The 26,791-nt window shown below is 48.5% G+C and overlaps 1 protein-coding gene across 5 annotated transcripts in view; it reads left to right on the top strand.

The window, feature by feature from the left end:
* Positions 1-26,283, top strand: part of LOC110509132 (rho GTPase-activating protein 29) — a 70,034-nt gene extending 43,751 nt beyond the window's left edge. For 4 of the 5 annotated variants that reach the window (XM_036966299.1, XM_036966304.1, XM_036966302.1 and 1 more), the window contains 12 exons: positions 463-635; positions 2,719-2,879; positions 5,756-5,848; positions 6,777-6,940; positions 7,811-7,999; positions 12,953-13,090; positions 13,225-13,544; positions 21,651-21,783; positions 22,000-22,173; positions 23,395-23,550; positions 23,924-24,085; positions 24,257-26,283. In XM_036966299.1, coding sequence (XP_036822194.1) covers positions 463-635; positions 2,719-2,879; positions 5,756-5,848; positions 6,777-6,940; positions 7,811-7,999; positions 12,953-13,090; positions 13,225-13,544; positions 21,651-21,783; positions 22,000-22,173; positions 23,395-23,550; positions 23,924-24,085; positions 24,257-25,849 — 3,456 coding nt within the window. In that variant the 3' untranslated portion in view covers positions 25,850-26,283. The remainder of the gene's footprint in view (positions 1-462; positions 636-2,718; positions 2,880-5,755; positions 5,849-6,776; positions 6,941-7,810; positions 8,000-12,952; positions 13,091-13,224; positions 13,545-21,650; positions 21,784-21,999; positions 22,174-23,394; positions 23,551-23,923; positions 24,086-24,256) is intronic. The other variant, XM_036966300.1, reaches the window with a different exon arrangement.
* Positions 26,284-26,791: the final 508 nt, after the last annotated feature.

Here is a 26,791-nt window from a genome sequence, read left to right as displayed (position 1 = left end):
GCCAGTTCACCTTTATTTAACCAGGTAGGCCAGATCACCTTTATTTAACCAGGTAGGCCAGTTCACCTTTATTTAACCAGGTAGGCCAGTTCACCTTTTATTTAACCATGTAGGCCAGTTCACCTTTATTTAACCAGGTAGGCCAGTTCACCTTTATTTAACCAGGTAGGCCAGTTCACCTTTTATTTAACCATGTAGGCCAGATCACCTTTATTTAACCAGGTAGACCAGATCACCTTTATTTAACCAGGTAGGCCAGATCACCTTTTATTTAACCATGTAGGCCACAAGTTCTCATTTACAACTGCGTCCTGGCTAAGATTAAGCAAAGCAGTGCGACACAAACAAACAACACAGAGTTACACAGTAGGCCACAGGATATAGTTATTGATGGATCAGGGACCGTACACAACATGAGTACAGCACCAGAGTTTGGGGTTCTCTAACTGTATATCCCTCCAGGTGACCGTCAACTGGTTCCAGCTGCAGCAGGCCCAGACCGTGCCTCTCCCCGGCCACTACCAGGCCCTGTGTGAAAACGCGAAGATGTACGAGCCTGGACAGAAATACGCCGAGTTTGTCAGAAATCTACCCAAAGATCAGATACACATGGAGTCCTTCTCCGTTGACGGACGGTAAAGTCAATAACACTTCCTTATATAGTCACCCAACTGCACCCTATTCCCTACATAGTGCACTACTTTAGACCAGAGTCCTATGGCACCCTATTCCCTATATAGTGCACTACTTTAGACCAGAGCCCTATGGCACCCTATTCCCTATATAGTGCACTACTTTAGACCAGGGCCCATACAGGACTTTTTTTCTGCATTGTAAAGTATTTGGCAGACTAATTATTGGGATGGTAAAATGTTTCCAGTGTAAACTTAAACAACTAAAATCAGATATAAAGTATGAATAAAAAATAATGGAGCTATATATTTATAAATGAGATAATCTGAGATAATCTATCAATCACAGGAATTAAAGAGTCAGGGAGAATCTCAAATAAAAAATTTAAAAAATATTTTATGAATTCAGGATTTTTTTTGTCGTGGCATGGGGATTTTGTTGGAAATGTTTGAGTCACTCAGAAAGCATTATTGACTGTATGTTTGTTTTACTCCATGTGTAACTCTGTTGTATGTGTCGAACTGCTTTGCTTTATCTTGGCCAGGTCGCAAAAAAGGTGTTTCAATCCAGGAAATTAGCTTTAAAACTGCACATTTTCTTTCAACCCTAATGCAAAAAGGTGTAGAATTTCAGAACTTTTTTTTTTAAAACAGCAACATTTCGTCTCTGCGACCCAGAGGAGTGCCTCTAAAATGTTTGGTCTAGACCGAGCCATTGGCCACGCCCACTGCCACGCCCTGCCAATAGTAGTACACTATCCTTACGTACTTCCTTCTAGAATAGTTTCATATCTCTCTAGCCTCAGGAGGACTGAGTTAGGTGTCAGACAGAGTAATATCTCTCAGGATCTTTGGAACTCACGAGCTCCTCCTGCATAGCAAGGTGGCAGTCCATGGTATTGAATAATATAAGCAAACAGTCATTTGGCCACCATTTTGGAACGACAACAACAACCAAAAACCATGTTAGTTTTGTTTTCAGTTCTTGTTTTGTTTTGGTCTAGTAATAATGTTGATATAGGTGTTTATTATAGTTTGATGTTTGCTAGAGACTAACCAACATGCTTTTCGTTTGACGGTGGGGCTTTCCCTTGTAAACTTCTATCTTCTGTACTGTAACCCTACTGTAGAAATCTGCTCAGATAGAGGATAACCCTACTGTAGAAATCTGCTCACTGCTCAGAAAGAGGATAGCGGGTCAGGGTGAGGCACGGCGGGTCAGGGTGAGGCAGGGCGGGTCAGGGTGAGGCAGGGCGATACAGGGTGAGGCACGGCGGGTGAGGCACGGCGGGTCAGGGTGAGGCAGGGCGGGTGAGGCAGGGCGGGTCAGGGTGAGGCACGGCGGGTCAGGGTGAGGCAGGGCGGGTGAGGCAGAGCGGGTCAGGGTGAGGCAGGACGGGTCAGGGTGAGGCACGGCGGGTCAGGGTGAGGCAGGGCGGGTCTGGGTGAGGCAGGGCGGGTGAGGCAGGGCGGGTCAGGGTGAGGCAGGGCGGGTCACTCGTTTGTAAACCTAATCTCTCTCATTTAGGGAGAGAGAAAGTCTGTAAGAGGAAAAAGTGTGTGTAGAATTCATGCCCTTCCTGATGAAATATCTGTGGCGAGCGCTGAATGCAGCAGAGGAGATTGTGAGCGTGAGGTTCTCCCTCTGCCTTTTAAACGAACACAAAAATGTTGCCTCGTAAGAGTCTTTTTCTTTATTTTTTACCAGCTAACTCCACTCACTGTTCTATGAAGTGGTTGTTGTGAACACCTTCAGCCACTGATTCACAATCACTTTCATCATTTAGACTAGATTCAGAGTTGTCTTCAGGCTGTCCTCATCCCCTGTGTTGTTGCTGTTGTCATGTAAACCAGGGAAGTCCTCATCCCCTGTGTTGTTGCTGTTGTCATGTAAACCAGGGAAGTCCTCATCCCCTGTGTTGTTGCTGTTGTCATGTAAACCAGGGAGGTCCTCATCCCCTGTGTTGTTGCTGTTGTCATGTAAACCAGGGAAGTCTCAAGCATGGGATTGTCTCAAAAATGGGAGTTAAGCTTTCGCCTCGAGTTAGTTTTCAAAAATATTGACTGTGTCTCTGTCTCCCTCCAGGTTTGCTTTGTTCAGCAAGCGTTCGCTGGGCAGCACGAGTTCCCATGGTAACTTGTCCCAGGTGTCCCTGACCTCCGATGACGTCCTGAGTGGGGACGAGGTGGACAGTCCCCTGGGGTCGCGACCTGGGAAGAGGTCCAACAGCGCCACAGACATACAAGGTAGAGTCAGACAGACATGAAAGTACACAGACATGCATACAAGGTACAGTAGTATAGTAAAGCACAGTGTAGTAGTACAGTACACCAGTAGTACAATATAGTACACCAGTAGTACAATATAGTACACCAGTAGTACAATATAGTACAACACAGTATAGTAGTATAGTATACTAGTAGTACAGTATAGTACACCTGTAGTACAGTATAGTACACCAGTTGTACAATATAGTACAACACAGTATAGTACACCAGTAGTACAGTACACCAGTAGTACACTATTGTACAACACAGTATAGTACACCAGTAGTACAGTACACCAGTAGTACAATGCTGTAAAGAAAAGTACACATTTTTTGAGAGTCTGGGGACCCATGCCAAATCTTTTCAGTCTCTTGAGGGGGAAAAGGTGTGGTCTCTGACCACCTCCCTATCGGCTGTCTCATCGTTGTCGGTGATCACACCTACCATTGTTGTTGTCAGCAAACTTAATGATGGTGTTGGAGTAGTGCTTGGCCACGAAGTCGTGGGTGAACAGGGAGTACAGGAGGGGACTAAGCAGGCATCCCTGAGGGGCCCCAGTGTTGAGGATCAGCGTGGCGGATGTGTTGTTACCTACCCTCACCACCTGGGGGGCAGCCTGTCAGGAAGTCCAGGATCCAGTTGCAGAGGGGGGTGTTTAGTCCCAGAGTCCTTAGCTTACTGATGAGCTTTGAGGGCACAATGGGTTGAACGCTGAGCTGTAGTCAATGAATAGCATTCTCACATAGGTGTTCCTTTTGTCCAGGTGGAAAGGGCAGTGTGGAGTACACCAGTATAGCACAGCACAGTATAATAGTTTTGTAGTTCAGTACACCAGTAGTATAGTACACTGTAGTATAGTATATTAGTACAGTACACCGGTAGTATAGTACACTGTAGTATAGTATATTAGTACAGTACACCAGTAGTGTAGTACACTGTAGTATAGTATATTAGTACAGTACACCAGTAGTAGAGTACACTGTAGTATAGTATATTAGTACAGTACACCGGCAGTGTGGTGGAGTACACCTGTGTATATGTATATGTGTTAGGACAAGCTGAATCGCCTGTTGGGGTCACAGAGTTGACTGAACTGATCTGAAGCCGAAGATTTCTAAGAGCCAGGCTACTTTTATATATATTTTTTTACCAATACCAGATGTCCCAGTTTAGCCTCTATGATGGCAGCCAGTTGGCCCAGAGCAGGTGAGGATAGACAATGTGAAATTATCTCAAATGATCACCTAACCCCCAGACGCTCTTACCCAAAGCAATTTAGTTAGTGGATTAATCTTAAAATAGCCAGGTGAGACATTTCTCCTCATTTTAACGAAGCTATCAGCAAAGTCAGAGCTAGTAGGAGACGACAAGTGAGACAGACAGGATCTTATGATCTTAGAGGATCTGAGAAGTATTCGGCTCCCGAGTGGCCCAGCGGTCTAAAGGTACTGCATCTCAGTACTAGATGCGTCACTACAGTCCCTGGTTCGATTCCAGGCTGTATCACATGCGGCTGCGATTGGGAGTCCCATAATTGGCCCAGCGTCGTCCGGATTTGGCCCGTCATTTGTAAATAACTTGCCTAGTTAAATAAAGGTTCAATACAAGTGTATTAAAATAAAATGCAGTATGGGAGCTCTACCTTTTTTGCCACATTGGTGGCAAAGTTGTGACAAAGACACAGGTTTTCCTCTTCCAGTTCCTGTTCCACTCTCGTTGGGTTGTAGAGGTCTCTCCTCCAGGTCTGAGAGGGGCCCGTTGAGAGCCTGGGAATCAGGTAGTTAAGACGAGGGAATGTCTAGTGAGACAGAGAGCGCTAGAGGAAACAGTGAGTCTCCATCCGTGGACGCCCCCAATTGTCAGCCCAGGTATGGGAACATGTAGCCCCATCAGTGCTACGGTTCATTATGATTTACCCATGGCTCATTATCCCAACTAACATGACCCCATTGGCCCCATGTGGGTATTTGGTGGGCAGGGTAGACAGGGGCTAGCCCACACCAGCCGAACACGGGCCAGCACCCCCGACAAGGGCCAGCGTCCCCGAACACGGGCCAGCGTCCCCCGAACACGGGCCAGCGTCCCACGAACACGGGCCAGCGTCCCCGACACGGGCCAGCGCCCCCCTACACGGGCCAGCGACCCCGACACGGGCCAGCCTATACCAAGCCGAGCTACTTCATAATGAGGCGGGGGCTCATTAGAATCTTTGGGGTCATGGTTTTATAACATGAATTGGCGTGTAAGTTAAAAACAGAACGCAAGATAATAACAATTGCTGACACCATTTAAACCGATGAGGGTTGAGCAACTTTAAAGCCAATTTTCTCAGAATATATATATCTATTTTTCTACAGATAAATCCCTGTAGTTCTGAGGTATTTTGGTGTAACCACTACTGTGAGATTCCATTTGGAAACAGTTGATCTCGCACACTGCCAATAAGGAAGTTAGTCAAAAAATGACTTTGAAGTGCATGTGACATATGATAAACTTTTTAAGTGTAAACAGGCAGCTGATCGTGAAGGGTTTATTTCAGGATAAGTGAAGGCCTGCCCTTGGGGCCAACAGCCTTGGCTCATCCAGCTCCACATTGGCCAATATTTTTGCCCACAATCGTGTCAATGTTTGCTGAGTATAATACTATGTGTGTATACGCTGTTAAAAAAAATGTGATGGTTATCATGTAATAGCAAATGTGTATGTTTTATCAATTCACTAAAAACAATTCTACAGGAAAAGAGAATGGTCTGATCTATACAACGACTGTTTGTTTTTTTCAGTGAGTTAAATGACGTTGCTAATTGTTTAATGTGAGTTTTGAGGAAGTTTTTTTTTTTACTTCCTGTTGTCAGGTGACTTTAAACGCAGACTACCCAGAACCCCCTCCACTGGCACCATGTCCTCAGCAGACGACCTGGACGAGAGACAACCATACTCAGACAACGGTAAGACAGACAGACAGTCAGACAGACAGTCAGACAGACAGTCAGACAGTCAGACAGTCAGACAGACAGACAGTCAGACAGACAGACAGACAGTCTAAAGAGAAGGTGTGAAAGAGAAGGTCTGAAGTTGTTTTGGTGTGCCTGCTTGCATGTAACCCTCAGACCAAATGTTTTACTCTGTGCACAGCTGTAGCGAGTGAGATGAGGTGTGTTGGTTTTGGCTTGCGTCCCCAGCTAGCTAGTTCCTGTCTTTAGCCTGACCTCTCTCTCCACAGGAGAATGTGTTTGTGTTTTTGATCAACTGTTCGAGGTGTCAGGGGCTCCGCACGGGTTTTAACCAACTCAATACAACTCTAATTCTGTGCTTTATTATTGTGGATATTCTGGTTTAAGGAACGGATCTGATTAGACCAATATAGGTTGTTGTAATACTTTGTGTGTGTGTGTGTATATATATATCATTATTGTGTGAAGATTAGCAGAAGTGATATGGCCCGTTTGTTTACAGATAGTTCTATTTCTAAGGACTTAGAAATAGATCTGTAAAATACAATACTAAGAACCTCTCTCTCTCTTTGTTCTCTCTTTGTTCTCTCTCTGTTCTCTCTCTTTCTTTGCTCTCCCTCTTTCTTTGCTCTCCCTCTTTCTTTGCTCTCCCTCTTTCTTTGCTCTCTCTCTTTCTTTGCTCTCTCTCTTTCTTTGCTCTCTCTCTTTCTTTGCTCTCTCTCTCTCTTTGCTCTCTCTCTCTCTCTCTCTCTCTCTCTGCTCTCTCTCTCTCTCTTTGCTCTCTCTCTCTTTCTTTGCTCTCTCTCTCTTTGCTCTCTCTCTCTCTCTCTCTCTCTCTCTTTGCTCTCTCTCCCTCTCTCTTTGCTCTCTCTCCCTCTCTCTCTCTTTGCTCTCTCTCTCTCTCCTCTCCCTCCCCTCTCAGGTCTGGGTGAGATGGTGACCGAGGCAGACGGTTCCCCTGGTCCGTTTCGTAACGCCCAGATGTCCAAGGCGTCTCAGACACACAAGCTGAGGAAACTCAGAGCGCCGTCTAAGTGCAGGGAGTGTGACAGTCTGGTGGTTTTCCACGGAGCAGAATGTGAAGAGGTAGAAATAAACCGATAGCACACACAAGCTCCGGGGGGGCTGGGGGCTGCTGTTGGGGCTGTGGGGGCTGCTGTTGGGGCTGGGGGCTGCTGTTGGGGCTGGGGGCTGCTGTTGGGGCTGGGGGGGCTGCTGTTGGGGCTGGGGGCTGCTGTTGGGGCTGGGGGCTGCTGTTGGGGCTGGGGGTTGCTGTTGGGGCTGGGGGCTGCTGTTGGGGCTGGGGTGTCTGGGTGGGCTGGGGGCTGCTGTTGGGGCTGGGGGGGCTGCTGTTGGGGCTGGGGGCTGCTGTTGGGGCTGGGGGCTGCTGTTGGGGCTGGCGGGGCTGGGGGCTGCTGGTGTGGCTAGGGGCTGCTGGTGGGGCTGGGGGCTGCTGTTGGGGCTGCTGGTGGGGCTGGGGGTTGCTGTTGGGGCTGGGGGCTGCTGTTGGGGCTGCTGTTGGGGCTGGTGGGGCTGGGGGCTGCTGTTGGGGCTGCTGGTGGGGGTGGGGACTGCTGTTGGGGCTGGGGGCTGCTGGTGGGGCTGGAGGCTGCTGTTGGGGCTGGGGGCTGCTGTTGGGGCTGGGGGCTGCTGTTGGGGCTGGGGGCTGCTGTTGGGGCTGGGGCTGCTGTTGGGTCTGGGGCTGGGGGCTGCTGTTGGGGCTGTTAGGGCTGGGGGCTGGGGGGGCTGCTGTTGGGGCTGGGGGCAGCTGTTGGGGCTGCTGTTGGGGCTGGGGGATGCTGGTGGGGCTGGGGGCTGCTGTTGGGGGCTGGGGGCTGTTGAGGCTGCTGGTGGGGGGGGGGTGCTACTGGGGCTCAAAGTAGAAGATATAAATAATTGCTCCAAAGTGTGATTCGTACCAGTCACCTTTCCCATGTCTCTCCCTGTCTGTCTCAGTGCTCCCTGGCCTGTCATAAGAAGTGTCTGGAGACCCTGGCCATCCAGTGTGGTCATAAGAGGCTGCAGGGAAGACTACAGCTGTTTGGGATAGACTTCACCCAGGCAGCTAAGAACAGCCCAGATGGGATCCCCTTCATCATCAGGAAGTGTACCTCTGAGATCGAGGTCAGAGCACTCAACCTCAAGGTAAACCAAGGTTAGAAACAAGAGAGAGAGAAAAAACAGCCTGCAGTCTAACTTTGATTTCTAAATGTGAGGTAAAATAATGTTGGGAAGTTAGCTATCGCTAAGGAGATCTTCCTACATAACGGGCACCTGCAATAGCAGCCGTTTCTTCATCCTGGTCCCGGGGACCATAAAAGGGGTTCCCATTTTAGTTGTTGCCATAGCAATACACTAACGATTCCACTCATCAAATCAAATCAAATTTTATTTTTCACATACACATGGTTAGCAGATGTTAATGCGAGTGTAGCGAAATGCTTGTGCTTCTAGTTCCGACAATGCAGTAATAACCAACAAGTAATCTAACTAACAATTCCAAAACTACTGTCTTATACACAGTGTGAGGGGATAAAGAATATGTACATAAAGATATATGAATGAGTGATGGTACAGAGCAGCATAGGAAAGATACAGTAGATGATATTGAGTACAGTATATACATATGAGATGAGTATGTAAACAAAGTGGCATAGTTAAAGTGGCTAGTGATACATGTATTACATAAGGATGCAGTCGATGATATAGAGTACAGTATATACGTATGCATGTGAGATGAATAATGTAGGGTAAGTAACATTATATAAGGTAGCATTGTTTAAAGTGGCTAGTGATATATTTACATCATTTCCTATCAATTATCAATCAAATTATTAAAGTGGCTGGAGTTGAGTCAGTGTGTTGGCAGCAGCCACTCAGTGTTAGTGGTGGCTGTTTAACAGTCTGATGGCCTTGAGATAGAAGCTGTTTTTCAGTCTCTCGGTCCCAGCTTTGATGCACCTGTACTGACCTCGCCTTCTGGATGATAGCGGGGTGAACAGGCAGTGGCTCGGGTGGTTGATGTCCTTGATGATCTTTATGGCCTTCCTGTAACATCGGGTGGTGTAGGTGACCTGGAGGGCAGGTAGTTTGCCCCCGGTGATGCGTTGTGCAGACCTCACTACCCTCTGGAGAGCCTTACGGTTGAGGGCGGAGCAGTTGCCGTACCAGGCGGTGATACAGCCCGACAGGATGCTCTCGATTGTGCATCTGTAGAAGTTTGTGAGTGCTTTTGGTGACAAGCCAAATTTCTTCAGCCTCCTGAGGTTGAAGAGGTGCTGCTGCGCCTTCTTCACAATGCTGTCTGTGTGAGTGGACCAATTCAGTTTGTCTGTGATGTGTATGCCGAGGAACTTAAAACTTGCTACCCTCTCCACTACTGTTCCATCGATGTGGATAGGGGGGTGTTCCCTCTGCTGTTTCCTGAAGTCCACAATCATCTCCTTAGTTTTGTTGACGTTGAGTGTGAGGTTATTTTCTTGACACCACACTCCGAGGGCCCTCACCTCCTCCCTGTAGGCCGTCTCGTCGTTGTTGGTAATCAAGCCTACCACTGTTGTGTCGTCCGCAAACTTGATGATTGAGTTGGAGGCGTGCGTGGCCACGCAGTCGTGGGTGAACAGGGAGTACAGGAGAGGGCTCAGAACGCACCCTTGTGGGGCCCCAGTGTTGAGGATCAGCGGGGAGGAGATGTTGTTGCCTACCCTCACCACCTGGGGGCGGCCCGTCAGGAAGTCCAGTACCCAGTTGCACAGGGCGGGGTCGAGACCCAGGGTCTCGAGCTTAATGACGAGCTTGGAGGGTACTATGGTGTTGAATGCCGAGCTGTAGTCGATGAACAGCATTCTCACATAGGTATTCCTCTTGTCCAGATGGGTTAGGGCAGTGTGCAGTGTGGTTGAGATTGCATCGTCTGTGGACCTATTTGGGCGGTAAGCAAATTGGAGTGGGTCTAGGGTGTCAGGTAGGGTGGAGGTGATATGGTCCTTGACTAGTCTCTCAAAGCACTTCATGATGACGGATGTGAGTGCTATGGGGCGGTAGTCGTTTAGCTCAGTTACCTTAGCTTTCTTGTGAACAGGAACAATGGTGGCCCTCTTGAAGCATGTGGGAACAGCAGACTGGTATAGGGATTGATTGAATATGTCCGTAAACACACCGGCCAGCTGGTCTGCGCATGCTTTGAGGGCGCGGCTGGGGATGCCGTCTGGGCCTGCAGCCTTGCGAGGGTTAACACGTTTAAATGTTTTACTCACCTCGGCTGCAGTGAAGGAGAGACCACATGTTTTCGTTGCAGGCCGTGTCAGTGGCACTGTATTGTCCTCAAAGCGGGCAAAAAAGTTATTTAGTCTGCCTGGGAGCAAGACATCCTGGTCCGTGACTGGGCTGGATTTCTTCCTGTAGTCCGTGATTGACTGTAGACCCTGCCACATGCCTCTTGTGTCTGAGCCGTTGAATTGAGATTCTACTTTGTCTCTGTACTGACGCTTAGCTTGTTTGATAGCCTTGCGGAGGGAATAGCTGCACTGTTTGTATTCGGTCATGTTACCAGACACCTTGCCCTGATTAAAAGCAGTGGTTCGCGCTTTCAGTTCCACACGAATGCTGCCATCAATCCACGGTTTCTGGTTAGGGAATGTTTTAATCGTTGCTATGGGAACGACATCTTCAACGCATGTTCTAATGAACTCGCACACCGAATCAGCGTATTCGTCAATATTGTTATCTGACGCAATACGAAACATGTCCCAGTCCACGTGATGGAAGCAGTCTTGGAGTGTGGAGTCAGCTTGGTCGGACCAGCGTTGGACAGACCTCAGCGTGGGAGCCTCTTGTTTTAGTTTCTGTTTGTAGGCAGGGTTCAACAAAATGGAGTCGTGGTCAGCTTTTCCGAAAGGGGGGCGGGGCAGGGCCTTATATGCGTCGCGGAAGTTAGAGTAACAATGATCCAAGGTCTTTCCACCCCTGGTTGCGCAATCGACATGCTGATAAAATTTAGGGAGTCTTGTTTTCAGATTAGCCTTGTTAAAATCCCCAGCTACAATGAATGCAGCCTCCGGATAAATAGTTTCCAGTTTGCAGAGAGTTAAATAAAGTTCGTTCAGAGCCATCGATGTGTCTGCTTGGGGGGGGATATATACGGCTGTGATTATAATCGAAGAGAGTTCTCTTGGTAGATAATGCGGTCTACATTTGATTGTGAGGAATTCTAAATCAGGTGAACAGAAGGATTTGAGTTCCTATATGTTTCTTTCATCACACCATGTCACGTTAGCCATAAGGCATACGCCCCCGCCCCTCTTCTTACCAGAAAGATGTTTGTTTCTGTCGGCGCGATGCGTGGAGAAACCCGTTGGCTGCACCGCCTCGGATAGCGTCTCTCCAGTGAGCCATGTCTCCGTGAAGCAAAGAACGTTGCAGTCTCTGATGTCCCTCTGGAAACTACCCTTGCTCGGATTTCATCAACCTTGTTGTCAAGAGACTGGACATTGGCAAGAAGAATGCTAGGGAGTGGTGCACGGTGTGCCCGTCTCCGGAGTCTGACCAGAAGACCGCCTCGTTTCCCTCTTTTTGGGTCGCTGCATGGAATCCACTCCGTTGTCCTGTTTGTAAGGCAGAACACAGGATCCGCGTCGCGAAAAACAGATTCTTGGTCGTACTGATGGTGAGTTGACGCTGATCTTATATTCAGTAGTTCTTCTCGACTGTATGTAATGAAACCTAAGATGACCTGGGGTACTAATGTAAGAAATAACACGTTAAAAAACTGCATAGTTTCCTAGGAACGCGAAGCGAGGCGGCCATCTCTGTCGGCGCCGGAAGTAATCAGTCGTGGGTGAACATCAAACATTTTGTTGATTTTGAATCAGGCTCGCTCAACAACTAAAATGTGAACCCTTTACATCCCCAGGATGACAAAACACTGTTAGAGCACTAACTGAATCTGGATCTGGCCAGGGTATGTGTGATGGTATCTGGCCAGGGTACATGTGATGGTATCTGGCCAGGGTATGTGTGATGGTATCTGGCCAGGGTATGTGTGATGGTATCTGGCCAGGGTATGTGTGATGGTGTCTGGCCAGGGTATGTGTGATGGTATCTGGCCAGGGTATGTTTGTGATGGTATCTGGCCAGGGTATGTGTGATGGTATCTGGCCAGGGTATGTGTGTGATGGTATCTGGCCAGAGTATGTGTGATGGTATCTGGCCAGGGTATGTGTGTGATGGTATCTGGCCAGGGTATATGTGTGATGGTATCTGGCCAGGGTATATGTGTGATGGTATCTGGCCAGGGTGTATGTGTGATGGTATCTGGCCAGGGTGTATGTGTGATGGTATCTGGCCAGGGTATATGGTGATGGTATCTGGCCAGGGTATATGTGTGATGGTATCTGGCCAGGTTATATGTGTGATGGTATCTGGCCAGGTTATATGTGTGATGGTATCTGGCAAGGTTATATGTGTGATGGTATCTGGACAGGGTATATGTGTAATGGTATCTGGCCAGGGTATATGTGTGATGGTATCTGGCCAGGGTATATGTGTGATGGTATCTGGACAGGGTATGTGTGTGTGTGATGGTATCTGGCCAGGGTATGTGTGTGTGTGATGGTATCTGGCCAGGGTATGTGTGTGTGTGATGGTATCAGGCCAGGGTATGTGTGTGTGTGATGGTATCTGGCCAGGGTATGTGTGTGTGTGATGGTATCTGGCCAGGGTATGTGTGTGTGATGGTATCTGGCCAGGGTATATATGTGATGGTATCTGGCCAGGGTATATGTGTGATGGTATCTGGCCAGGGTATGTGTGTGATGGTATCTGGCCAGGGTATGTGTGTGTGTGATGGTATCTGGCCAGGGTATATATGTGTGTGTGATGGTATCTGGCCAGAGTATCTGTGTGTGATGGTATCTGTGTGTGATGGTATCTGGCCAGGGTATCTGTGTGTGATGGTATATGTGTGTGATGGTATCTGGCCAGGGTATCTGTGTGTGATGGTATCTGGCCAGGGTATCTGTGTGTGATGGTATCTGTGCCTGACAGTATCTGACATGGCTGTGATTTTGGGGATCTGGTGTATTGTGTGTTCTTGTCCAGGGAATCTACCGTGTGAACGGGGCGAAGTCTCGTGTGGAGAAGCTGTGTCAGGCGTTTGAGAACGGCAAGGACCTGGTTGAGCTCTCTGACCTCTCACCCCACGACATCGGCAACGTGCTCAAACTCTACCTGAGACAGGTGGGACAGTCTAAATTCAAATGGGGATAAAGAGCATCCTTGTTTTACACCACTAGATCATTATACTGTAATAATGTACAACACATTTCCCAAAGATATTGATTGATTACTTGATTGATTAATATCTTCTGTAGTTACCAGAACCGTTGATCCTGTACCGATACTATAATGACTTCATCGGATTGGCCAAGGAGAGCCAGAGGGTGATCATCGAAGAGAAGGCTGTAGCCAGGGCCCTCCAGGACCAGGGGCGGCCAGGGGGAGAACAACCCCGACCAGGGGGCACCCAGCCTGGGGTAGAGGGAGAGCAGCCTCCCCTGAGAACCAGCCAGCCTGGAGGAGACCAGCCCAGTATCAAACTCAATAGAGTCATCTTTAAGATTAGAGACCTGTTACGACAGCTACCGCCTGCAAACTACAAGACTCTACGCTTCCTCATCGCACACCTACACAGGTAAGAGATGGGTATATACCTACACACTACAGAACCCTTTCCTCGTAGCTCACCTACACACTACAGAACCCTTTCCTCGTAGCTCACCTACACAGGTAAGAGATGGGTATATACCTACACACTACAGAACCCTTTCCTCGTAGCTCACCTACACACTACAGAACCCTTTCCTCGTAGCTCACCTACACAGGTAAGAGATGGGTATATACCTACACACTACAGAACCCTTTCCTCGTAGCTCACCTACACACTACAGAACCCTTTCCCCGTAGCTCACCTACACAGGTAAGAGATGGGTATATACCTACACACTACAGAACCCTTTCCTCGTAGCTCACCTACACAGGTAAGAGATGGGTATATACCTACACACTACAGAACCCTTTCCTCGTAGCTCACCTACACAGGTAAGAGATGGGTATATACCTACACACTACAGAACCCTTTCCTCGTAGCTCACTTACACAGGTAAGATATGGGTAGAAATGCACAAAGACACACACATACCAAACCAAGGTTATTGTAGTTTTGTGTTTTTATATTTGATTTGATTTATAATCGTCTATAAAAAAATGTTTTATTTTCAGTTTTCTGACTTGATTAACTAGGTTCTATTCAGTTTTAGTTTGATAAAATACATTCCTATTTAATTTTGTTCTATAATTTAATTTCAGTTGTTGTGTTAGAGACAGAAAGTAGCTTCTGCGTGGGAGGCTCGGAGTAATTTATGTGTTTTTTGGGGAGGATGTCAGATTCTCTTGGACATTTCCAATGCAAAACCTTTGCAGTGGTTTTAGTGAAGGTAGTTGATGTAAACTAGCCGCTTGCAAAATGCACTCCTTAAAAATAACGTCTGCGTTCTCCATCTAGCTAGCTAGCTACTACTTTGTGTCTGCCGGGGATGTTGACGCTAGGGTAGCAAGCTGATAAGGCCGTGCCGTCATCGGATAAGGCAGTGACTCGCTTCCCTGTTCCATAGAGATGTATAAGAGATCATTATATGGAAATAACCCGTTTATGTCATGTATTGTCATGTTGTGTCTTGTTCCTGTTCTTTCTCTTCACCCTGTCTCCCTCTGCTGGTCGTATTGGGTTGCCTTCTCTTCCCCTCCTTCCCCCAGCTGTTCCTTGTCTTCTCTAACTACCTCGTTCACCCTTTTCCCACCTGTTCCCTTTTTCCCTCTGATTGGGTCTCTATTTCTCTCTCTGTTCCTGCTTCTGTCTTTGTCAGATTCTCGTTTGAGTTTCTCATGCCAGAACCAAACTATCGTCGTGTTTGCTTCAACCTTGTCCTGTCCTGTCGGAATCTGCCTGTTCATCTGAGGCCACGTGTGATCAGGTACCTCTGTCCTCTACAACCCAGCTAATCTCCTCTGCTGCTAGAAGGGGAACTCTTTTGTGATTTCAGAAGGACTTTATGTTTCATTTGTCGCCCTCTCTGCGGGTTGTTTGTTTTGACATTAAAGGACTCTGTTTTTGTTAAACCGCTTTTGGGTCCTCACTCACGTGCATAACAGAAGAATCTGACCAAGAAAAAAACCCCGCTCCAGCGGGAGAGGAGGAGGGGACTATGGTACCGGCGTCAAGAGCTACAGACAAATAATCTTCGAGAGCCTTACGTTCGGGAGCCGACAGAGAGTATAGTCTACCCCGGGGGGGAGTGGTTCCCGGAAGGAGATCCGGAAGGCTATCCCTCCTGTTTCCTCTGTCTCTTCTTCACAGGAGGAGCCTGGTGATTTGACAGGGGTGCCGGAGGAATATCACGATCTGCGCACGGTGTTCAGTCGGTCCAGGGCCACCTCTCTTCCTCCACACCGGTCGTATGATTGTAGTATTGATCTCCTTCCGGGAACCACTCCCCCCCGGGGTAGACTATACTCTCTGTCGGCTCCCGAACGTAAGGCTCTCGAAGATTATTTGTCTGTAGCTCTTGACGCCGGTACCATAGTCCCCTCCTCCTCTCCCGCCGGAGCGGGGTTTTTTTTTTGTCAAAAAGAAGGACGGGTCTCTGCGCCCCTGCATAGATTATCGAGGGCTGAATGACATAACAGTGAAGAATCGTTATCCGCTTCCTCTTATGTCTTCAGCCTTCGAGATCCTGCAGGGAGCCAGATTTTTCACTAAGTTGGACCTTCGTAACGCTTACCATCTCGTGCGCATCAGGGAAGGGGACGAGTGGAAGACGGCGTTTAACACTCCGTTAGGGCACTTTGAATACCGGGTTCTTCCTTTCGGCCTCGCTAATGCTCCAGCTGTCTTTCAGGCATTAGTCAATGACGTCCTGAGAGACATGCTGAACATCTTTGTTTTCGTTTACCTTGACGATATCCTGATTTTTTCACCGTCACTCCAGATTCATGTTCAGCACGTTCGACGTGTCCTCCAGCGCCTTTTAGAGAATTGTCTTTTTGTGAAGGCTGAGAAGTGCACTTTTCATGCCTCCTCCGTCACATTTCTCGGTTCTGTTATTTCCGCTGAAGGCATTAAGATGGATCCCGCTAAGGTCCAAGCTGTCATTGATTGGCCCGTCCCTAAGTCACGCGTCGAGCTGCAGCGCTTTCTCGGCTTCGCGAACTTCTATCGTCGTTTCATCCGTAATTTCGGTCAGGTGGCAGCTCCTCTCACAGCCCTTACTTCTGTCAAGACGTGCTTTAAGTGGTCCGTTTCCGCCCAGGGAGCTTTTGATCTCCTCAAGAATCGTTTTACATCCGCACCTATCCTTGTTACACCTGACGTCTCTAGACAGTTCGTTGTCGAGGTTGACGCGTCAGAGGTGGGCGTGGGAGCCATTCTTTCTCAGCGCTCCCTCTCTGACGACAAGGTCCATCCTTGCGCGTATTTTTCTCATCGCCTGTCGCCGTCGGAACGTAACTATGATGTGGGAAACCGCGAACTGCTCGCCATCCGCTTAGCCCTAGGCGAATGGCGACAGTGGTTGGAGGGGGCGACCGTTCCTTTTGTCGTTTGGACTGACCATAGGAACCTTGAGTACATCCGTTCTGCCAAACGACTTAATGCGCGTCAGGCTCGTTGGGTGCTGTTTTTCGCTCGTTTCGAGTTCGTGATTTCTTATCGTCCGGGCTCTAAGAACACCAAGCCTGATGCTTTATCTCGTCTCTTCAGTTCTTCAGTAGCCTCCACTGACCCCGAGGGGATTCTCCCTGAGGGGCGTGTTGTCGGGTTGACTGTCTGGGGAATTGAGAGGCAGGTAAAGCAAGCACTCACTCACACTCCGTCGCCGCGCGCTTGTCCTAGGAACCTTCTTTTCGTTCCCGTTCCTACTCGTCTGGCCGTTCTTCAGTGGGCTCACTCTGCCAAGTTAGCCGGCCACCCCGGCGTTCGGGGTACGCTTGCTTCCATTTGCCAGCGTTTTTGGTGGCCCACCCGGGAGCATGACACGCGTCGTTTCGTGGCTGCTTGTTCGGTCTGCGCGCAGACTAAGTCCGGTAACTCCCCTCCTGCCGGCCGTCTCAGACCGCTTCCCATTCCCTCTCGACCGTGGTCTCACATCGCCTTAGATTTTATCACCGGACTGCCTTCGTCAGCGGGGAAGACTGTTATTCTTACGGTTGTCGATAGGTTCTCTAAGGCGGCTCATTTTATTCCCCTTGCTAAGCTCCCTTCTGCTAAAGAAACGGCACAAATCATCATCGAGAATGTTTTCAGAATTCATGGCCTTCCGTCAGACGTCGTTTCGGACAGGGGTCCGCAATTCACGTCTCAATTTTGGAGGGAGTTTTGCCGTTTGATTGGGGCTTCCGTCAGTCTCTCTTCCGGCTTTCACCCCCAGTCTAACGGTCAAGCAGAACGGGCCAATCAGACTATTGGTCGCATCTTACGCAGTCTTTCTTTTCGTAACCCTGCGTCTTGGTCAGAACAGCTCCCCTGGGCAGAATACGCCCACAACTCGCTTCCTTCGTCTGCGACCGGGCTATCTCCTTTTCAGAGTAGCCTCGGGTACCAGCCTCCGCTGTTCTCGTCTCAGTTCGCCGAGTCCAGCGTCCCCTCCGCTCAGGCTTTTGTCCAACGTTGCGAGCGCACCTGGAAGAGGGTCAGGTCTGCACTTTGCCGTTATAGGGCGCAGACTGTGAGAGCCGCTAATAAGCGTAGAACTAAGAGTCCTAGATATTGTCGCGGTCAGAGAGTTTGGCTCTCCACTCAGAACCTTCCCCTTAAGACAGCTTCTCGCAAGTTGAACCCGCGGTTCATTGGTCCGTTCCGTATTTCTCAGATCATTAATCCTGTCGCAGTGCGACTTCTTCTTCTGCGATATCTTCGCCGCGTCCACCCGGTCTTCCATGTCTCCTGTGTTAAGCCCGTTCTTCGCGCCCCCGCTCGTCCCCCCCCCCCCCCCCCCCATCCTTGTCGAGGGCGCACCTATCTACAGGGTCCGTAAGATTTTGGACATGCGTCCTCGGGGCCGTGGTCATCAGTACCTAGTGGATTGGGAGGGGTACGGTCCTGAGGAAAGGAGTTGGGTTCCCTCTCGGGACGTGCTGGACCGTTCGCTGATCGATGATTTCCTCCGTTGCCGCCAGGTTTCCTCCTCGAGTGCGCCAGGAGGCGCTCGGTGAGTGGGGGGGTACTGTCATGTATTGTCATGTTGTGTCTTGTTCCTGTTCTTTCTCGTCACCCTGTCTCCCTCTGCTGGTCGTATTGGGTTGCCTTCTCTTCCCCTCCTTCCCCCAGCTGTTCCTTGTCTTCTCTAACTACCTCGTTCACCCTTTTCCCACCTGTTCCCTTTTCCCCTCTGATTGGGTCTCTATTTCTCTCTCTGTTCCTGCTTCTGTCTTTGTCAGATTCTCGTTTGAGTTTCTCATGCCAGAACCAAACTATCGTTGTGTTTGCTTCAACCTTGTCCTGTCCTGTCGGAATCTGCCTGTTCATCTGAGGCCACGTGTGATCAGGTACCTCTGTCCTCTACAACCCAGCTAATCTCCTCTGCTGCTAGAAGGGGAACTCTTTTGTGATTTCAGAAGGACTTTATGTTTCATTTGTCGCCCTCTCTGCGGGTTGTTTGTTTTGACATTAAAGGACTCTGTTTTTGTTAAACCGCTTTTGGGTCCTCACTCACGTGCATAACAGTTTATGCATGGACATTGCTATTGAGGGCTTCCACCATTTTAAAGTAGTCAACTGGGTGGGGGTTTCCTATGGGTTGAGAGTGATCAGCCAATGATCAGAGAACATTGTCTTCTTCAAATGGGTTAGCCAAGCTGTATCACCGCCATCTAGTGGCTACAATAAATTAATGACAAGATTTGATTTAGTACTTTCAGACTTTTTCAAACTTCAAAAATAAGGAAAGGTAGTCTCAATGGCACAGATACAATGTTGCCATCTCAATATATATATATATATATATATATATATATGCCCTGTTCTGACTGACGCAGGAACGTGCATGCTGGAACCATTTTGAAGTAGTCAACTGGGTGGGACTTCCTGTGGGTTAAGGAAGGATCACATAATTCCATCCAGGTCATTAGGAGGGAATACCCAATGATTTATATTTGTGTGAAAACTTTCCATAACTGCAGATGGCAGTAAATCACCATCCTGGTCTTTATACCTGTTCGGACAACACCCTCCAGGGGGCAGCACCCTTTCAGGTTTGTTTACCAACTCATAGAAGTTGTAGGAAAATAAAAAATGGGCTACTTCAAAATGGAGATTGCCTCAATAGCCATAATCTCGCCCACCAGCCTCTGTCGAACGGGACTTGACTGGAAGCCTATGGCAGGAGCGGATAAAACAACCGCTGGTTTTAATTGGCTGATCTTTCTCTGTCCATCACTATCTAGCTCAACCCTTAGATCCTCCCCTTTAGTCTGCCGCATCCAGGGGCCAGTATTATTTTAATTGGCTGATCTCTTTGTCCATCACTATCTAGGACAACCCTTAGAACCTCCCCCATCCAGGGGCCAGTATGGTTTTAATTGGCTGATCTCTCTGTCCATCACTATCTAGGACAACCCTTAGAACCTCCCCCATCCAGGGGCCAGTATGGTTTTAATTGGCTGATCTCTTTGTCCATCACTATCTAGGACAACCCTTAGAACCTCCCCCATCCAGGGGCCAGTATGGTTTTAATTGGCTGATCTCTCTGTCCATCACTATCTAGGACAACCCTTAGAACCTCCCCCATCCAGGGGCCAGTATGGTTTTAATTGGCTGATCTCTCTGTCCATCACTATCTATTTGTGTTTGTGTGCAACTCGGTTGGCTTGTGCCATATGAATATTCTCTTTCTCGATAATAAACCTCCTTTTCTCTCAAATTCACAGCTTCGTTTTCTCTTCTAAGGTTTATCTTCTAAGAAGAGTCCAACACTTTTTCACAAACTGCCAGTGGCAAGCCATCTCCCACAGAGATGGGTCCAACTATCCCCTCCAGTGCTTTACGGTAGTCATAGCATTCTGAATCGTTGCCATTGGTGCTGGGAAAGTGTTCTGCACAACCACAACATCATTCTGCCTTTGCTGGCATGTCTTACCTTTTTCTATTTGAAGACAGTATACATCGTGTTACAGGACGACTAGCAGAGTTACGCTGACTAACTATTAGTATGAACGGTGATATCGAAGATGGTTCCTGCTACCTCAGTGGTTTAGAAACTCCGGGGCCAGGTGTTCCTGCTACCTCAGTGGATTAGAAACTCCAGGGCCAGGTGTTCCTGCTACCTCAGTGGCTTAGAAACTCCGGGGCCAGGTGTTCCTGCTACCTCAGTGGATTAGAAACTCCAGGGCCAGGTGTTCCTGCTACCTCAGTGGCTTAGAAACTCCGGGGCCAGGTGTTCCTGCTACCTCAGTGGTTTAGAAACTCCGGGGCCAACACTTTGTTGTGTTACAGCCTGAATTTAAAATGGATTAAATTGAGATGTTGTACTGATCTACACACGATAGCCCATAATGTCAAAGTGGAATTATGTTTTTAGAAATGTTTACAAATTTAATTGAAAATATGAAATGTCTTGAATCAATAAGTGTTCAAACTCTTTGTCAAGGCAAGACTAAATAAGTTCAGGAGTAAACATTTGCTTAACAAGTCACATAATAAGTTGCATGAACTCACTCCGTGTGCAATAATAGTGTTTAACATGATTTCTGAATGATTACCTCATCTCTGTACCCCACACATACAATTATCTGTAAGGTCCCTCAGTCGAGTAATGAATTTCAAACACAGATTCAACACAGGTGAGGAAGGAAACTGCTCAGGGATTTAACCATGAGGCCAATGGTGACTTTAAAACAGTTACAGAGTTCAATGGCTGTGATAGAAAACTGAGGATGGATCAACATTGTAGTTACTCCACAATACTAACCTAATTGACCGAGTGAAAAGAAGGAAGCCTGTACAGAATGAAAATATTCTAAAACATGCATCCTGTTTTCAATTAGGCACTAAAGTGAAATTGCAGAAAATGTGTCAAAGAAATTAACTTTACAGAGTGTTGGGGGTGAATCCAACACTCTGAGTACTCTCTCAACACTGAGTACCACTTGATATTTTCAAGCATGCTGGCGGCTGCATCATGTTATGGGTATTCTTGTCATCATGAAGGACTAGGAGTTTTTTTTAGGATTAAAATAAATGGAACACAGGCAAAATCCTAGAGGAAAACCTGGTTCAGTTTGCTTTCCAACAGACACTGGGAAATTATTTCACCTTTTCAGCAAGACAATAACCTAAAACACAAGGCCAAATCTACACTGGATTTGCTTACGATTTGACGTTGAATGTTTCTCGAGTGGCCTAGTTACAGTTTTGACTTACAAAGGCTTGAAAATCAATGGCAGGAGCTGAAAATGGTCAATACAACTTGACAGAGCTTGAAGATTTTTTTAAAAGAATTATGTGATATTGTACAATCCAGGTGTGTAAAAACTCTTAGAGACTCACCCAGAAAGACTCACAGCTGTAATCGCGGCCAAAGGTGATTCTAACATGTTCAACATTTGACTGTTTATAGTCGACACCAATCTCTCCCCTCCCCCAGAGACCCATATTAGCAAATCATATCCTTCATCTGTACATATTATTTTATATTTTTTTAAATTCTTAATCTGTTAATATTGTATTAATATGTACCTCTTCTCTCAGAGTGACAGAGCAGGCCGAGGAAAACAAGATGACAGCCAGTAATCTGGGTATTATTTTCGGCCCTACGCTGGTCAAACCACGACAGACTGATGCAGAGGTTTCCCTGTCTTCTCTGGTTGATTACCCTTACCAGGTGAGTACCTGGAGACTAACCTTTACTCTACCAGGTGTGTACCTGGGGACTTATCATTTTGTTATCCAGTCTATGACCTATCAATAACTCTTGTAATGAAAAGCGCTATATCAATTAAATGTATTGTTATGATAAGTGACCTGTGACCTTTTACAAATCAGATCACCTTAGTTTTTTTTTTGCTCCTTTATTTCCTGATGACATTTATCCTCCCAGGCACTGATGGTGGAGTTGCTGGTACGTCACTTCCAGATGATCTTTGACGTGGCCAGCCCCGTCTCCTCCTCTTCCTCCTCCTCCTCCACGGCGGACCAGACCTCCACCCGACTCACCCTTCAGGAGGAGCAGAGACTCAGCCTTCGCTCCGTCTCCCTGCTCGACATCAAGGAGGTGAGGAGGTCCAAGTGTCTTGAATGAGTCAATCATTTCTGCAAAGTCCGACCCATTGCAGAGGAGATGAACTGGAGTCTGAGGAAACCCACATCACTTAAGGGGTTATTTATTATATCAATCAAAGGTGGCAATTGTATGGGGCGGGTAAGGTTGTACCGGGCGGGTAAAGGTTGTACGAGGCGAGTAAAGGTTGTACGAGGCGGGTAAAGGTTGTACCGGGCGGGTAAGGTTATACCGGGCGGGTAAGGTTGTACCGGGCGGGTAAAGGTTGTATGAGGCAGGTAAAGGTTGTACCGGGCGGGTAAGGTTGTACGAGGCGGGTAAGGTTGTACGAGGCGGGTAAGGTTGTACCGGGCGGGTAAAGGTTATACCGGGCGGGTAAGGTTGTACCGGGCGGGTAAAGGTTGTACCGGGCGGGTAAAGGTTATACCGGGCGGGTAAGGTTGTACCGGGCGGGTAAAGGTTATACCGGGCGGGTAAGGTTGTACCGGGCGGGTAAGGTTGTACCGGGCGGGTAAGGTTGTACCGGGCGGGTAAGGTTGTACCGGGCGGGTAAAGGTTATACTGGGCGGGTAAGGTTGTACCGGGCGGGTAAGGTTGTACCGGGCGGGTAAAGGTTATACCGGGCGGGTAAGGTTGTACCGGGCGGGTAAAGGTTATACCGGGCGGGTAAGGTTGTACCGGGCGGGTAAAGGTTATACCGGGCGGGTAAGGTTGTACCGGGCGGGTAAAGGTTGTACCGGGCGGGTAAAGGTTATACCGGGCGGGTAAGGTTGTACCGGGCGGGTAAAGGTTATACCGGGCGGGTAAGGTTGTACCGGGCGGGTAAGGTTGTACCGGGCGGGTAAGGTTGTACCGGGCGGGTAAGGTTGTACCGGGCGGGTAAAGGTTATACTGGGCGGGTAAGGTTGTACCGGGCGGGTAAGGTTGTACCGGGCGGGTAAAGGTTATACCGGGCGGGTAAGGTTGTACCGGGCGGGTAAAGGTTATACCGGGCGGGTAAGGTTGTACCGGGCGGGTAAAGGTTGTACCGGGCGGGTAAGGTTGTACCGGCGGGTAAGGTTGTACCGGGCGGGTAAAGGTTGTACCGGGCGGGTAAGGTTGTACCGGGCGGGTAAGGTTGTATTTAAAGATTGACCACCTTGGTAAGAATCAATTGACTGTTTGGCTTTGTTGTGGTTCTTTTGTCGTTCCTAACCCTTTTGCCCTGTTACCAAGCAGAGCACCAAAGTCTGCAAGAGACACTCGTCGGTCATCCCATCCTCTCATATCCTAGATGAGGTGAAGACAGGAAGGACTGGACCAGACAGGAGAGAGTTAACAGCCCTGGAGAGGCTCAACGGCGTCGGCTCTGCTGCTGCTGGTGGTCCCAAGGTTTGTTTCTGAGTGAGAGTGTTAGTTAGTTATGAAATGTATTTGACAGAGGGACAGTGCATATCAATCATCACTGCAACATCAACAGGTTCAACGTCATTGCTAAAGTGTCAGAGTTAGGAATCAGCAACGAAGCTCAATTTCTGTCTGTTTTGTCCCATAGGTTTATTTTATTTATTTTACCTTTATTTAACCAGGCAAGTCAGTTAAGAACAAATTCTTATTTTCAATGACGGCCTGGGAACAGTGGGTTAACTGCCTGTTCAGGGGCAGAACGACAGATTTGTACCTTGTCAGCTCGGGGGTTTGAACTCACAACCTTCCGGTTACTAGTCCAACGCTCTAACCACTAGGCTACCCTGCCGCCCCATAGGTGCAGAGGTCTACCCTTGTGTTTGGCCGTCCCAGCATCAATCTCTCCTCCTCTACCTCCTCTACGGCCCCTCGGGTCCAACTTCGCTCCCAGCGCTCGAGAATACTGTTCCGACCAATCAGCATGCCCTTGGAGCGCCTGCCCCTCCCCACCCCCTCCCAGGTCAACACCCATCACTTTAATAGTTTTTTTAATGAAAATATACTGGAATTGTCTTGTGATGGTTTTTAATGTTGTGTAGTATTGCTCTTTTTAATTTCTGTGGCTGTAAGTATGATAAACCTACAGTATTTCCCTTCATGAGGATTAATAAAGTACAATCTCATCTCTCAGGTCGTTGAGAGGAACGACCAGAACACCAACGACGCCGCCATGTTGGATCCCACCGCTGACTCCATCACGGAGTCGGCCGAGCCGGAGAAGGAAATGCCTCGGATTGGTGAGGGGTCAAGGGTCAGTACCTACTTTATCACACCCTTCAATCCCCAGGCCGTGCAGCGTAGGACCTGGGACAGGAAGTACAAACACTACGATGTCACGCCGCGCACCGCCATGATCATGGCTAATTTACCGCCTGCCGGTGCTGGCCCCGGAACACAGCCGACAGGGAAGCAGCCGACGATGCCGACACAACCATCCGTATCTGGGCCGACTAGCTCTGCTCTCCCATCCAGTGGAAGTGTCGGCACCATATTTTCCAACAGCCCTTACACGTTATCGGTGAAGGCTGGCCAGACGTCCAGAAGAGACAGAGAGGAGACAAAGGACAGGCCTAACTCTGCTGCTGGAGGTGGTGGGGAGACTAGAACCTCTACCAACTCCCCCATAGCGTTCAGACAACCAAGGAATCTGCAGCCTCCGCCCGGAACCTTCTACAAGCCTCCTGGTGGTTCTTCAGCCACGAGAGGCTGGCCATCATCAAGTACCTCTGGTACCACTAGCCCCATCAATATGTCCCCAACTCCTACTGTTAAAACCTCTGCCCCGACCTCTCCTACTGTTAAAACCTCTGCCCCGACCTCTCCTACTGTTAAAACCTCTTCTCCTACTGTTAAAACCTTCCCTCCTACTGTTAAAACCTCTTCCACGACCTCTCCTACTGTTAAAACCTCTTCTCCTACTGTTAAAACCTCTTCCCCGACCTCTCCTACTGTTAAAACCTCTTCCCCGACCTCTCCTACTGTTAAAACCTCCACCCCGACCTCTCCTACTGTTAAAACCTCTTCCCCGACCTCTCCTACTGTTAAAACCTCTTCCCCGACCTCTCCTACTGTTAAAACCTCTACCCCGACCTCTCCTACTGTTACATCCTCTTCCCCGACCTCTCCTACTGTTAAAACCTCTTCCCCGACCACCTCTACTGTTAAAACCTCTTCCCCGACCTCTCCTACTGTTAAAACCTCTACCCCGACCTCTCCTACTGTTAAAACCTCTTCCCCGACCTCTCCTACTGTTAAAACCTCTTCCCCGACCTCTCCTACTGTTAAAACCTCTACCCCGACCTCTCCTACTGTTACATCCTCTTCCCCGACCTCTCCTACTGTTAAAACCTCTTCCCCGACCACCTCTACTGTTAAAACCTCTTCCCCGACCTCTCCTACTGTTAAAACCTCTTCCCCGACTTCTCCTACTGCTCTCCTCCTCCTCGCTTCCTCCCATTCCTCCACCATTACTTTCTCCTCTACCCCTATGGTTACCACCGCCACCCTTCAGACCTCAAACCTCCCCATACACTGTTCACAGGACTCAGTGGACAGCTCTGTTAGTGTTGACCCCGAGGTTGAGACCTCCGCTGACCTTCTACCTCCCCGGTCCCCTCCCCCCAGCAGCCCAGAGGACCTCAGCCCAACTGAGGCCAAACCGCTGCACCAAAGACTGAGACACCGGCCCAAACCCAGCGCTCCCGGCGAGGCCCACTTTGTCTGAACCGTGATGTCATCGCACACAGCTGGGGACACAGAAAACAACAACAACAGCCAGCAACAGCATTGGCCAAGACTTCCAATGATAATGGTCACGTTCCTGCCCGACGACATTGCAGACGTGTGCCAGATCTCACCACGCCTGAAATAGGTACTGTCAGCTATAACCGCGTCATACGATATAGCCGTCCGGTGCCCAACTGCACAGTCCGTGACGTGGCACACCACCATAGGCAGGCATTACTTTACATCAACCAATCTCTTTCCTCCCTTTGCGTGGCTCTAGGGAAACAGGGGTGATTGTTGGGGGGGGGGGAAATCCCAACAGTGGCAGTCTTGAATTACTGTTGACGTTTGTAAGCAGGAAGTCTCCCCACTGTGGATGCTGTCATATTGCCGTGTCTCCTTCGACAGACCAAATAAAACAGTTTTTACATATGTGTGTCTGTAAATCATTTCTACAGTGTGTATCTCTGTGCCAGATTGTATATTGGGAAAATAACTATTATTTTGATGTCAGAAGGAGTGTGAAAGGTAGACCAGGAAAGTGTTACCTACATGTGTTTTAATATATTATAGTGTCGGGCCAGTAACCGAAAGGTTGCTGGATCGAATCCCCGAGATGACAAGGTAAAAATCGCCTCTGAACAAGGCAGTTATAACCCACTGTTCCCCGGGCGCCGAAGACGTGGATGTCGATTATGGCAGCCCCCCGGCACCTCTCTGATTCAAATGCGGAAGACACACTTCAGTTGAATGCATTCAGTTGTACAACTGACAAGGTATTCCCTCCTTTCTACGTTCTATGATGAAGTCAGAACAAACAGACGCAGAGGCTGGTCCATCCTAATCCAATATACTTCTCAAAGCACTATACAGAATCCCACCATCTGTAATTCATTGAATTCTGTGTCAATATTGTGTGATGTCCTGGTCAACACTACCT

The sequence above is a fragment of the Oncorhynchus mykiss genome, chromosome 28 (genome assembly GCF_013265735.2).
Source record: "Oncorhynchus mykiss isolate Arlee chromosome 28, USDA_OmykA_1.1, whole genome shotgun sequence".
NCBI lineage: Eukaryota > Metazoa > Chordata > Actinopteri > Salmoniformes > Salmonidae > Oncorhynchus > Oncorhynchus mykiss.
The sequence above is the reverse complement of the archived record's forward strand: the minus strand, read 5'-3'. Positions and strand labels throughout refer to the sequence as shown.